At 36.5% G+C, this 14,840-nt stretch overlaps 2 protein-coding genes across 2 annotated transcripts; both read right to left on the minus strand.

The window, feature by feature from the left end:
* Positions 1-134: 134 nt before the first annotated feature.
* Positions 135-8,889, minus strand: LOC147400697 (HhH-GPD base excision DNA repair family protein). Its single transcript, XM_086446500.1, has 7 exons — positions 8,432-8,889; positions 8,284-8,343; positions 7,643-7,762; positions 7,467-7,564; positions 858-1,405; positions 660-766; positions 135-447 (listed from the first exon to the last, which is right to left on the minus strand). The coding sequence occupies exons 1-7, from the start codon at positions 8,846-8,848 to the stop codon at positions 352-354; spliced, it is 1,446 nt and encodes a 481-aa protein (XP_086302626.1). The 5' UTR covers positions 8,849-8,889; the 3' UTR covers positions 135-351.
* Positions 8,890-9,641: 752 nt separating this feature from the next.
* LOC147400698 (inactive glucose-1-phosphate adenylyltransferase small subunit 2, chloroplastic-like) lies at positions 9,642-12,945 on the minus strand. Its single transcript, XM_086444535.1, has 9 exons — positions 12,557-12,945; positions 12,040-12,330; positions 11,666-11,932; positions 11,337-11,507; positions 11,125-11,234; positions 10,929-11,040; positions 10,702-10,800; positions 10,482-10,610; positions 9,642-9,901 (listed from the first exon to the last, which is right to left on the minus strand). Exons 1-9 carry the CDS (start codon positions 12,737-12,739, stop codon positions 9,785-9,787), a joined length of 1,479 nt encoding a protein of 492 aa, XP_086300661.1. The 5' UTR covers positions 12,740-12,945; the 3' UTR covers positions 9,642-9,784.
* Positions 12,946-14,840: the final 1,895 nt, after the last annotated feature.

Raw genomic sequence — 14,840 nt, forward strand, 5'->3', positions numbered from 1 at the left:
CACAAAATCTCTTGTTCTATCAAACTGAAGGTCAATTGCTTGTCTTTGGTACATGTTTAAGAAGACATCCCTCAGAATTTGAGGGGGAATAATAGTATATTCAACAAAAACAAGCAGCATAATACACACGGGAAACAAGAAAATTGATTTTTCAACATAACCACAACATAGCTCAAGTAACTTGTGGTGAACAAATATAAAACATGTGACATGGTGAATAAACTAACTCCCTGTCAGAAATAAAACATAAAACAATCAAGAAAATCTGCTTGGGGATTTGTATACATTGGCCAGGCAGCCCTCAAGCACATTAAAAGAAGTGGAGCAAACAACGCCCTTCTGAAGTTTCGTTCATGAACATAGTTTCTTAGCCTTTTTCTTTGTTCTGCTTGTGGTAGGATTTATCAACAATCCATTTTGTTTATGTTGCTGAATCATATTGAAGGCCTGAATCAGTATTTCAGAAAGATATTAAAAAGTGTAGATCAATAAAGTGCCAACATTTAGGATGATGGAAGCTTAATTCCATCAAACAGAATGATCAAACCATGTTCCTAAAACAACTAGTAGTGTGCTTTGTGATGAATGAAAGATTTTATTCTTTTAAATAAAACAACAAACTAAATCACGATGATTTGAATTGTAAATTGCAACCATACCTTTCTTACTCCAGATGTTAATCCCATACTTTGAATGGATTCGTTGTCGACACACTTCCATTCTAAAGTGTCTCTGTCCTCTTTACCATGCAAGACTTTCACCCCACCTTCATGCAACAGAAAATTTACAATCATATACAAGGTGACAAGCTAGCTCATGCACACACACACACACACATAATCAATAAGTGCTCTCACCTTTTAGATGTAATACCAGCAACTCTACATACATTTTGAGTCGAATGTGAGTGAAAATATGGACACACTCTCCAACATCTTCCCTCAAAATTATGCAACTCTTCTCTTTAGTGTCAATCTCGAATAACTTCTTCAAGTACTCATCTATTGCTTCTCTTCTCATTGCTAAATTAGCTTCTCCATCCAACAGCACAGATGGGAACTCCCAGAGGCCTGCAAGCAACCCTTCATTCGGTCTCTTTACCAAAAGAAATCCATTACTCTTATGACTTCCATCCTCAATGCCCAGGTTTCCTTCTTCCAATATTTCAACAACACAAATGGCACAAAAATCGTGTCTTTGTTTAGCCTTTACAATCTTTATAGGGTAATTGGTAACCTGTACAGATTGACGTTTTCTGGAGAGTGACAGTGCACGACATTGCCCTGAGACGGGGCAGACAGAGCAGTCTGGGTTTGTTGGAGTGCATAATGTTGATCCGAGTTCCATGAGAGCCTGATTGAAGTCTCCGGGTCTACAAGGATCAACTAGTTGCCCTGCTAGTTTCCTAATACAGAGATACTATTAAATGTTAACAATTTACTAGAAAAAAGAAAAGTCAAAACCCTCGAAAAGTCATATGGCAGAGGCAACAACAATGACAAGCCGAAAACTATAATGGCATCATCATCATCATCACTGTTAGTAATGTTGTACTAATACCATTAATGTGCAAAGTATGGCATGTGATGCTCACGGCTAAACAACTGCAAACCTTTTTTTAACTGAACATCACCCAAAAATAATGCTCATAAAGAACACCATTAAATTTATTAATAATTTCAATAAAAAATTGAAGTAGAGAGAACATTTTGAGGTTTCACATGGTGATGCTGTAAATTTGACAAAAGATGAAAGCATATATTTAATAAAGAAAAAGCTTTAAAAGCTACACGTAGCATAAAAGAAGATTACTTAATATCAAAAGACATCAACATGAATTGGATATATATAGGGAACGGATCAAGGGACATATGAAAAAACATATGTAAAAACAATGTAACATTAATAAATTTTCAAAATATGGGTTAGAAGTTTCGGATTGAGCTGATTTTTTGTGAGGATGATCTCTATGGGAAGATTATCCGAAAAAAAAATCAGTCCAATCTGAAACTTCTAACCCCATTAAAAGTGATTTAGAATGTGGACCGTCGATTTTTTGCCAATTTTTGCCAATAATTTGTAAAGATAATTTAGGGAAAAGTATATTCTTTATTTCTGAATAAAATTTCAGTACATGGTTCAAGGAAATATATAGGGAAAAAAGGACAGCTGGTCTGCCATACAAATCTTTCCTAAATAAGGAAAGAATTTAAATTAAAATAACAATCCCTTTGATCAAGGGATGCACAATAAAATCTGCTAATCTACCAGATATAGTCATTGACTAAATTTGTTTATTTCAGCCAATTAAGTCCTAAAAATCATAACATTAAATTCAGAATTTCCACACTCCCCCTCAAGCTGGGGAGTAAATGTCAATCATCCCTAGCTTGGATATCAGTGGTTCAAATTTAATTTTCTGAAGGCCTTTTGTAAGAACATCAACTATTTGAAGATTTGTTAGAGTATGGTTGAGACTAAGTATGCCACCCTCAATCTTCTCCTTGATAAAATGCCGGTCCAGCTCCACATGCTTAGTTTTGTCGTGATGGACTGGATTTTTAGCAATACTTATTGTAGCCATGTTATCATAAAATACCTTCATTGAGGTGTTTGTGATTTTCAATTCTTCAAGAATTCTCTTCAACCACATTCCTTTGCTGATTCCTTGTGCTAAACCTCGAAATTATGCTTCAGCAGTACTCCTTGCTACCACTGTCTGCTTTTTACTCCTCCATGTGACTAAATTTCCCCAAACATAGGTACAATAACCAGTTGTAGATCTTCTATCAGTGATGTTTCCAGCCCAATCAGCATCAATGAAAATCTCAATCTCTTTGCTGGTATTTTTCTAAAAAACAACCCCTTTCCTGGTGACATTTTGAGATATCTAAGAATTCTATTCGCTGTCTCTTTGTTAACTTTTGGATCATTCATAAACTAACTTACAAAGCTAACAACAAACCCAATGTCGGGTCTAGTGTGGGAGAGATAAATGAGTTTCCCCACTAGGCGTTGGTACTCTCCTTTATCAACAGGTAGACTATCTTCTTCTAAGCATGCTTTGTAACTTGGTTCCATAGGTGTGTCGGCTAGCTTACACCCTAACATACTTGTCTCCTTGAGTAGGTCCAAGACATACTTTCGTTGAGAAACTACAATCCCTGCTCTTGATCTTGCTACTTCCATGCCAAGGAAATATTTGAGATATCCTAGGTTTTTAATTTCAAATTCTTTAGCGAGTTCCTTCTTTAGATTCTCAATTTATTCATGGAAATCTTCGGTAATAATTATATCATCCACATAAACAATAAGGATAGAAATCCTCCCACCTGTAAAGTGTTTGACAAACATGGTATGATCGGCTTCCCCTGTATGTATCCCTGTTGCTTGACTGCTCTTGTGAATCTATCAAACCAAGCCCTTGGTGATTGTTTGAATCTATAAAGTGATTTTCGAAGTTTGCACACTTTGTGGGCATTGTTCTTGGTCTCAAAACCTGGTGGAATCTCCATATATACTTCTTCCTCTAGGTCTCCATTTAAAAATGCATTCTTGACATCCATCTGATGTAAGAGCCAGTCAAGATTAGTAGCTAGTGAGAATAGAACACGAACGGTATTTAACTTAACAACCGGTGAGAAAGTTTCTTGATAGTCAATACCGTAAGTTTGAGTGAATCCTTTTGCTACCAATCTGGCTTTATACCGATCTATACTTCCATCTGGTTTGTATTTGACGTTGAAGACCCGTTTACATCCCACAGATCGTTTTCCTTGTGGCAATTCAGAGAGTTCCCATGTGCCATTCTTCTCAAGGGCTCTAATTTCTTCTCCAATAGCTGTCCTCCACTCAAGCTTACCTAGAGCTTCTTGAACATTTCTAGGTATTTCAATAGTAGACATATTAGTAACAAAGCACGATATTAAGAAGACAATCCCTTATATGAAATGAACCGATGTATAGGATGTTGAGTGCAGGATTTTACTCCTTTCCTTAATGCAATAGGGATGCCTAAGTCATTATTAGTATAAGAGTTATGAATTGTGTTACCTGGAAGTTCTGAACTTGGATTAGTCGGATTGGACTTTTGAGTTTGCTCAGGAAGTGTAGGAGACTCCTCTTCTAGGACTTTTTTCCTCCTTGAATAAACACGTAACTCTTTGTTGATAGTAGTCTGATTGTGGATTTCTGGAGTGAGTGTATTGGGGGACATTTTTGAACTTTCTGGTGTGAGAATAAGCAAGGTAGGCTCGGATGAAAAGTTATATGGCTCATTGGATGACTCTTTTTAAGGAGACTCATTTTCCAACTCATTTTGTAGGCTCGGATTAACAGTTGGAACATTAGATGCAGGAGTAAAGGTAGGCTCGAATGGTGTGACATTAGGCAGCCAAAAACTACATTCATTTGTGTGTGAGTTCCCCTCCTGAATGTGAGTTTTTTGATAATAAGGTTGATTCTCAAAGAAAGTTACATCCATAGTGACAGGTTTTCTTCGTAGCGGGAGAGTGACATTTATACCCTTTTTGTGTGGAGGAATATCCTAGAAATAAACATTTTATAGCTCTAGGATCAAGTTTGCTAAAGTTAGGTTGGTGGTTATGGACAAAAGCAGTGCACCCAAATATTTTTAGTGGAAGGGAGGAGAGTATTCGAAGCTGAGGATAAGATTGATAGAGGGTTTGCCATGGTGTTTGAAAATGGATAAATCTATATGGCATTCTATTGATGAGATATGTAGCCGTGAGGACTGCCTCTCCCCCAAAATAACTTGGGACATTCATGGTGTATAAAATGGATCGGGCCACCTCCAAAAGGTGTCTGTTCTTTCTTTCTGCAACCCCATTTTGTTGGGGTGTATTCACACAAGAACTTTGGTGGATTATTCCATGGCTTGAAAGATAGTCTCATAGGATTGAATTGAAATAATATGTGGCATTGTCAGTTTTAAGGATATTGATTTTAGCTTGAAATTGATTTTGGACCATACTAAAGAAAATTTTCAAGATGATACCTGCATCTGATTTTTGTCTCATTAAATACACCCACGTAACTCTTGTATGATCATCAATAAATGAGATAAACCATTTAAATCCAGAAATGTTATTGACTCGAGAAGATCGCCAAATATCACTATGAATGATAGAAAAAGGATGAGATGTTTTATAACCTTGGATTGGATAATTGTGTCTCACATGTTTTGAAATTTGACATACCTCACATTGAAAGTGTTTAGCGGTTTTATTATTGAATAAACTGGGAAACAACTTTTTCAAGTAGAGAAAATTAGGATGTCCTAATCTATAATGCCACAACATAATAGCATTTTCTTTATTGGACAAAACAAGAAATGACACACTACTAGTAGATAGAGTTTGTTCATCAGGATTACTAGGAGTCTTAAGAAGATAGAGTCCACCACACTCCTTAGCATTGCCAATCGTCCTCCCTGATTCCAAGTCCTGAAATTCACAATGAGTAGAGACAATTTTAGTAACACAGTTCATATCCCTTGTAAGTTTACTATTAGACAATAGGCTGCAAGATAATTTGAGAACCAACAGAACAGATTTTTAGGGTCAAATTATTGGCAATGACCATTGAACCCATTCCTACCACCTTGGATAGAGACCCATCAACTATTCTCACCATAAAGTCCCTTGAATGAGGGATGTACATATGGAAAAGTGAAGCATTACCAGTCATGTGATCCGACGCACCAGAGTCTATTATCCAAGGAGTTGAAATTTCCATATGTGATTTTAAAGCCACTGCAGAATTACCTCTTTGTGCCACCAAACTTGTGCTCGTGGTAGGATCATGTTGAGGGAACTATGGTGCTATTGAAGAGGAACTGATCATTTTTTAAAGCAATTCTAACTGTCCTTTGCTAAACAGATTTGTCTTAGGTGTAGACTGTAGTGTTTCTCCGGCTAAGGTGAAACAACGACTTTTTGCTGCCCCCTTTGGCTTCCAATCTAGAGGTTTGCCGTGGAGTTTCCAACACTTCTCACGAGTATGACCAGGTCAACTGCAGTGATCATACCAAAGTCGTTCACCTCGCTTGTTCATGCGTGGATCATGATTGGATCTCTCATTTGGAGTAAAGTTCCTGGACACCAAGGCTGATCCTTTTGAGTTAGATGAGAGAGGAGGATCATCAGATAACATCACCTTACGACGTCCCTCTTCACGTCGTACTTTAGCAAATGCCTCCTCTGTTGAAGGAAAAGGATCTCGAGCCACCACACGACCACGGACTTCATCAAGATTCCGATTCAGTCTAGCCAAAAAATCATACACCCGTTTACTTTCGAGCTTGCACCGTTGTTTGACAATACACTCAGCACAACCGGAGTCATCATCAATGAATAGGTCAAGTTTTTGCCATAAATCTTGAAGATCAGAAAAGTACTGAGTCACTGAATTTGTACCTTGCTTTAAAGCCTTTAACTTTGACCGGAGTTTAAATATTTGAGAAGCATTGCCAAGATCTGAATACATTTTGTGGGCTACATCCCAGACATCTTTAGCCGTTTTGAAGAATAAATAGCGACGACTAATCTTTGGCTCTATGGAGTTGATAAGCCATGCGAGAACAATAGAGTTTTCAGCTATCCAAGTGTTGTAGGTGGGACTAGTTGGTGAGGGAGCAGCAAGCTCACCTGTGATGTAACCGAGTTTGCCTCGGCCACAGATAACAATCTTGACAGATTGTGCCCACTGCAGATAGTTTTTTCCATCCAACTTGTGGGTTGTGATATGGAGAGAAGATCACTACCGGAAAGAGTAGTGATGGAGGAAGAATTAGGTGTCTCAACTTGGACTTGGGACTGGTCAGAAGTTGGGGATTCAGGGTTATCTCCGGTCATGACAGCACCGTATTTCACCATTTTAGGGAGGAAGAATCAGATTTCCAGCTCTGATACCATAAATATAATTTAGGGAAAAGTATATTCTTTATTTCTGAATAAAATTTCAGTATATGGTTCAAGGAAATATATAGGGAAAAAAGTACAGCTGGTCTACCATACAAATCTTTCCTAACTAAGGAAAGAATTTAAATTAAAATAACAATCCCTTTGATCAAGGGGTGCACAATAAGATCTGCTAATCTACCAGATTTAGTCATTGACTAAATCTGTTTATTTCAGCCAATTAAGTCCTAAAAATCATAACATTAAATTCAGAATTTCCACAATTTGTAAATCACTTTTGATGGATTTAGAAGTTTCAAATTGAGCTGATTTTTCGTGAGGATGATCTTCTCATCGTAGTGACCATCCTCGCAAAAAAATCAGCTCAATCCAACACCTCTAACCCATATTTTGAAAAACCATTGTTTTTACATATGTCCCATGAACCACCCCTACATATATATATATATATATATCGAATAAAATAAATTTCTTTTCCTTCCCCACAAAACCAGAAATTGAAGTAGAAATAGAACTCAAACTCACCAAATGTCCTTGATGGTTTCCCGTTCTTTTGGATTTGCAGAAATGGCCTTCAGTCTAGCAATAACCCTAATTACATTTCCATCAACCACAGGTACAGCCTGAAATTGCAAAACTCTAAAAGTTATGTACTAGGAATTTATGAAACAGAAAGTAGTAAAAGCTAGCTAGCTATTCACCTCCTTAAAAGCTATAGACGCGATTGCTCCAGCTGTGTAATCTCCTATTCCCCGAACCTTACGAAGAGCAGAAACTGTTGTAGGAAATTCACCCCCTCCTTCAACAACCATCTTTGCTCCCTAATCCCACAACCCATTACCACTTGGAATATAAAAGCATGTTCGTGGATGAGAAAAACACATTTTTTTAATAACCCAAAATTGCACCCAAAAAAAAAATAATAATAACATTCTTTGGAGTCACCAGGATTTACGTGGTTTGGCAGTGTGCCTACGTCCACAGATCACTTAAAAAATCCAATCACTATTTTCTTTCAAGTTTTACAACCCTAAAGATCTCTAGAAAAACAGGAGTAGTGAAAACATGTCTCTCTCTCCCAAAAATAGGAAACCCTTAAGAAAATAACAAATAATTACCCTTTCTGTAACCCCCCCTGCAGTTCAGCGTAACCCCAACAGAATACAAGACATTTACACAACATTTGGATAACACATTCATACAACCCTTGCATAGAAAAAAAAATTTACAAATTACAAAATCCACATTCCCTTAAGATGGTGAAATTAGTTATAAACATTTACATGATAGAGTTTAGGGAAATTAATTAAAGAAATAATTGAGAAGAAGAAATTTTATTCACCTCCAACAGAAAGCGAGCACGTCTGTAGTAACCCAAACCAGCCCACATCTCATTGACCTCCTGCACTGCTACTACTGTGTAAGTGTGTGTGTGTGTGTGTGAAATATAGCAAGCAAACAAACAAAGATAGATAGTAGTAGTACGGTACCTCCTGAGAAGCTTGAGAAAGGTGATGAAGGGTGGGCCATTTCTGCATCCAACGGTTGTAATAGTCGATGACAGTGGAAACCCTTGTTTGCTGAAGCATTATTTCGGAAACCCACACTGCATAAGCTCGAAGACTTTGTTCTTGGTCCTGTTGGGAATGGTGGTGGGTTTTACTACTACTCCTCCAGGGCAAAACCCTTTGGTTTTGGTCGTACCATTGAAGTAGAGAAGCCCTAATCTTTAGGGTGTCTCGTTTGGAGAAATCTTCAATGTCTTCTAACCCTCCAACAACACTTGTCTTTTGCTGTTGTGTCTCTCTCATCCGCTTCTTCTTGTTCTTCCCAGACTCCTCCATGAGCAATGATGATATTTTCAAATTTGCTATGTTGGAAGTGTTTCCCGCCAAGGCCAAGTACATCCAACAAAGTGAGGAGAAATTTTAGGAGCAACATCTCGTATCTCGATTCATTCTTATTTCTCTCGGAGGGGTTTCTTTTTAAATAGACCCTAACTTATCTACAAGGATATATATCTTGTTATAATGTTTTTGAAACATCCAAACTACATTTTTCTGCACTTCTTCACGTACCTACGTTTTTAAATAATGATTGCAATAATTTCCAACGGAATTTTATCGTAAGTTAGAAATGGAGAATAATATACTCTTAATTTTTAAAATTTAGATATATTTTCAATTCATTTTGATGATTTATTAAAAAAATGAAGAACAAAGTAGATATTCTAAAATTTTCAAATTTTTGTTGTAATTTTTTTATTCGAGTATTCGTTTCACAACTATGATATATATACACTATTGAAGTCAAAAAAATAAATAATAAATAATAAATCTGAATCATTCTTACAGTGTTGAGTTCAACATTTTTATTGTGGAATACCAATTTGTCAAAATTGTCAACTTCATTACTACAGCAACAGATATATTTATCGTTATAGCTTTTATTGTTGAACGACACTTTTAAGGAATTTTGCGGTGGATATTTACTGTTATAAACTTTTTTCATTTTCTTTTGCAAAATTTCAGGTTCTTGGAATTCTTAAGAGGGTTGCCCATTTCCTAATGTTAATCTACTAATCGTAGCATGCTTGCTATCTGCACAACAATAACATCTGATATGTTAAATATGAAATTAAAACAATATACAAAGAAATCTAAAACTTTTCTTTATTGACAAAATATTATTCACTGACATATGGATGATGACATTGGCTTGCTCCCAAAATATAGAATTAAAATCCTACCAAAAAAATTAATTTTCTGATAGTTGCACATTCGCTTATTTTAAGTAACGAATACAGAGGATAATGTGAATTGCAAGGAATGAAATTCTCTTCATCATAGGATGCAGTCATCTGGGATCACTGCACTTTTTAGAACAATAACTATTCCCCCACTAATAATGTACCCACAATCTTCCCTGTTTCCTTCTTGGACATTGTCTTTATTAATAATCTACAAAAATACAGAAACCCCAAATCAGCTATACAAGATGTTAGTTAGACACACAAGAGAGCTTAGAATAAACATTATTATAAATAAATAAAATTTGAAAAGTCAGGAAGCCAAATTAAGAAAATATGTTGATCTAAAAATGCAAATACAGAGAATGAGATTTACAAAAAGAATGATACCATTTGGGTATTTGTTTTTAGGGAGAATAACATCATAACATATTTACAGAAAAACAGGAAAACATAAATGGGTATTTGTTATTGAATAATGATGAATGCACGCAGTAAATTATACGTGGCTGATGCGCCAAGGGCACAGAACCACAGATCTTTATCCTGTGTATCCCGAAGAAAAAGATATATGATTTTGTGCCCTTGCCATGTCAACCGCGTATGATTTACCGTTTGCATTCATCACAACTCTTTGTTATTATTTAGAAATTCACTGAAACAAATCTTTTGGATCAAGTAGATCACTTCATTTAATATAGAATAAAATGAACTTGCTGAATTTGACATAACAGTGAAAATGGACAGAGTTATACGAAGAAATTCAAAGATTATTTTGTATCGTTCAGTACCCTAACATTTTTGCCAATCCTTGCATTCTTATCTACTATGGCTTTCCTTATGTGAGACCCTTGTCCAATACCAATGGGGACAAGGATGACATTCCCTTCCATCCCATTGCTTATTTGTATGTCATCTGTCTGTTGAGGAAACACAAACATGAGAAAAAAGACAGGACAACATATGCAAAAGGAAAAAAATTAAAAATTAAAATTAAAATAGTAGGCTTACTTGGTAAATATCAGCACCCATGACCACTGAATCCTCAATCACAGCTTTATCACCAATCCAAGTCCGCATACCAATTACCGAGTCCTTGATCTTGCACCTCTACTCTTGATCAAGTTCCAGAGATAATCCAAACAATCGTCGAAATAAAATTCACAAAAAAAATGAGATGAATTTTCACATAAACTCTGCATAAATTTTCATCAATGTCAATAGGACTGAGTTCTTACATTGAGGATGCAACCATCTCCAATGACACTATCCGTTATGATAGCATCCATTATCATAGTAGGAGGCAAACAGCGTGGCAGAGTGTAGACCGGGGAATCTCTATCATAGAAGCTGATATGAAAGTAGGAGTTTGTGTTAGTTCATATGGGCCCATGTTAGGTGAAAAACTTTCATTTCGAAGTTAACATTACTGACTCGAAGTTGAATCGAGAAGTCATTTTCCTTGTGCTTTCCATGTTGGCTTGGTAGAATGCTTCAATATTTCTCATATCCTCCCAATACCCATCAAATATGTAAGGCCGAACCTGACAAGGCAAAAGAGAACATAGCGTTCCTTCTAGTTCTATGTTTCATCATCTAGACACACACACACACACATTCACACATGCATTAAGCTTGAGACTGACCTTCATTCCTATAGAAATTGCACCTGGTATCACTTCACTTGAAAACTCTTTTGTGTTGGGGAAGTACTCTGTTAGAAGCTTTATCATTGCATCTCTATTTATGGCATATATCCCCATACTTCCAAAACTACGAGCAACATCTTTGGCTTTTCTCATTCTTTCTATCTGAAACTTCTCCAACAAATTAAAAGCCCCAATTATGTGTTATGTATGTACTCCTCCTTCGCTTTATTAACACTCCAATTAACAGAAACAAAAGCTTAAAAGAGAATAGGAGACTAAACATAAAATAGGACACATTACATCAGAGAACAAAGTGGGGAACTTACAGTAGGATTCAGTGGTTCGTCCTCTGGCTTCTCTCTGAATTCAAGAACTTGATTTTCAGAATTTACTCTTAGAAACCCGAAACCTGGATCTCGATTCTCTGTAGCAGAAACAGCAGCGACCGTGATATCTGCTCCACTATTCCTGTGTGCCTCTATAAGTTTCTGGTAGTCCATCCTATAGAGATGGTGACCAGGAAGGACAAGAAACTCAATTACTGGATGCTCTTCCAATACCCATAAGCATCTTCTGACAGCATCTGCAGTCCCCTGAAAATATAAACAAAACCCATAAATCCAATAAGTTAAAGAATCAGAAATTCAAACAATTGAGTCTCAAAATCTGTCAGTAACGATTTATATTTGGGGGTACAAACCTGAAACCAACCTTCATGTTCAGGGCTCTGATATGCAGCTATAACCTCAACAAATCCCTCTCTCCCAAGACCTACCCCAGAATAAGCTCTTGAAAGGTGGGAATTAAGGGACGTGGAATTGAACTGTGTGAGAGCATATATCTTGGTTATGTTGCTGTTAATGCAGTTGCTCACAACTGCATCAATGAGTCTATAATTTGCTGCTATGGGTATGGCCCCTTCCGATCTTCTTTTTGTCAATGGGTAGAGCCTCGACTCCGAGCCATCTCCAAAAATAATAGCTGCAACGCTCTGCAATAAAATTTTTGTTTCATTCTCATAATTTACAGACAACCAATATTCTAATTCTGGAAGGGAAATAAATAAAAAATTAAAAAAAAAAACAATGTTGAGAATTGCTCGAATTTTTTGAGATCACATTAACCACTTGTGAATATGAAGAAACAAGCTATATATGTATAGTAAGGAATAAGAGGATCAAATTATGAAACCAAATGGAAAGAAGATTAATGCAGACCTGGCTAGGAGGTGGAAGTGCTAAAACAGGATGTTCAGGTTGGTGTGAATTTGATATAAACAATCGCATAGGAGCAGTAGAAGAAAGTCTCTGAGGAGATTTCTGGCAATGACGAACTAAGCCAATAGTGGGTAGCTTTGGTGTGGGAATCACAGGAATGGGTGAAAGCTGCAACATTACCATGACAATGTAGAAGAAGTTGAGAGAGAGAGAGAGTTGATTGTTTTGTAATTGGCTTCCTTTATGTTTTCTTCCTCCATCCTCACTCCATGCATTTGGTGGTGGTTCAAGAAGGAAAAGAAAAGAAAATGAGAGAATATTTACCTTTCTTGTTCCTCATGGCTACTGTTTGGAGATGTATCTTGCATGGCTTGGCCACGTGAATCATGCAACTTATAAAAGAGTTGCGATCCAGAGTGGTGTCCAGTTCCTACAATGACATATGGCGTATGTGGCGCATTTTGGTTGGAGATTAAACACATCGAGCTGTGTGACATGAAGAAAACAGCTTGTTTAGGAGTCCGATGTGTTTTAAACTGCTACCAAAATGTGCCACGTAGATCCCGAGTTCCTATTCTATAGGAATGTGACATTTTACTTCATCTTGATTCCTTATCAAATGTAGCTGTCTATCTGCTTGTATACATGCATGCGTATCTAAATATACATTAGTAATGTATGTGACACAGAGATAACTCTCAACGAATGCCATGGCATATATAGTTTGGTGGTGCACTCACCCTAAACCCATGGATGTGGTTTCTTAGACTCCCGGCTATCAGTCTGATTGGCTATTCCTAGTTGTTGGGTTTTTTTTCTCACCATTGAATACCAAAATTTTACTCATTAATTTTGAAATTACTATGGAATACAATTGGCTTAACACATGTTCCAATGCTAAGGTTTTGTTTATTCTCTGTCTCTAGCTTTTATATTAAGCTTCTTCATCTTCTTTTCCCTTTTTATACTATGTTTTAGAAGTTAAAAAGCACGTTGCAATTAAATTACTATATTGCCCCTTACACAACCTTTAAAAAGAAAATAGAGTTTTATCTCCACTTCAAAAATAAATAAATAAATTGTCTTTTGGTTCTCATTTTAATTACTTTAAACATCTCAATGCAGAGGATCGTTATTTCGTTTTGATAATGACCAGTGGTTTGATGATATTGGAATTTCTGTTTCAGATTTAAGTTCAGCTCAGAAGAGGAGAGTGTGGGCAGGACAGTTTGGTCTTTTCCTCCTAACATGAAGCATAGAGCTTTTCCCAAAGTCCAGCATTTGGAATGGAGTGGTTTGAAAGGCATGTCCCACATGCTTTATTAACACCTTTAATTTTATTTATGCCCCCCCATTGCTTGCTTCTTGTTGGCTTGTTGCCAATGCACCTAAATTAATCACTGACAAAGTGAGGGCAGGGCAGTATGGTTAGGTCCATTTTTATACGGCCCCACTTCCTAAATAATGATTGATTTTTTTGTTCACATTGCTCAAAGACTCTCTTGTGGGTGCCACATCAAGCATAGCAAGGGTACTTCTATAAATTGGGGATGCCATTCAATATATTGGGCTCATGTGATTGGTGGATCCCAGATTCAAAGTGCAAATTGGTCCAGTTCAAACTGAGAATTGGTCCCAACCGATAAGCTTTGAGCTGGTTTGGAACAAATTGTGGTTCGATTCATGAACTGAACCAAATCGAGAACCGAATCCTTTTAATATATATATATATATATGGGAAATGTTCAACACCCTATATATATGGGAAGTGTTTTGAAGCCCTAAAGAGAGTCAAACATTTTTCAAAATAGTGGTTAGAAGTTTCGGAATGGACAACATTCCGTAGACAACATTCTAGACAATGCTTTGTCTTATATGGCAAAAAAGTTTCGGAATGGCTGATTTTTTGTGAGGATGATCTCTATGGTGAGGAGAGATCTCCTCACCATAGAGATCATCCTCAGAAAAAATCAGCCGATTCTAAAACTTATAAACCTATAAAAAATGATTACAAACTAACTTTAAAAATAAATGGTCCACGATTCTTCAACTTGTAAACTGGGACTAGCAATTTCAGATACTTCTAACCCACCGATTGAAAAATGCTTGGCTCTCTTTGGGACCTCCGAACACCACCCATTAATTTATTATGGATTGGGGGTAAAAAGTGAAGGATGATTATTATTATTTTTTTAATTGTACTTGTTTCTTGGAATTAGTACATAGATTAATGATTTATTATATGTAATGTTTTGTGTCTATTATTTTTATTTTCCACTAAAAC

The sequence above is a fragment of the Akebia trifoliata genome, chromosome 6 (genome assembly GCF_017979445.1).
Source record: "Akebia trifoliata isolate Shusen 1 chromosome 6, ASM1797944v1, whole genome shotgun sequence".
Classification (NCBI taxonomy): Eukaryota; Viridiplantae; Streptophyta; class Magnoliopsida; order Ranunculales; family Lardizabalaceae; genus Akebia; species Akebia trifoliata.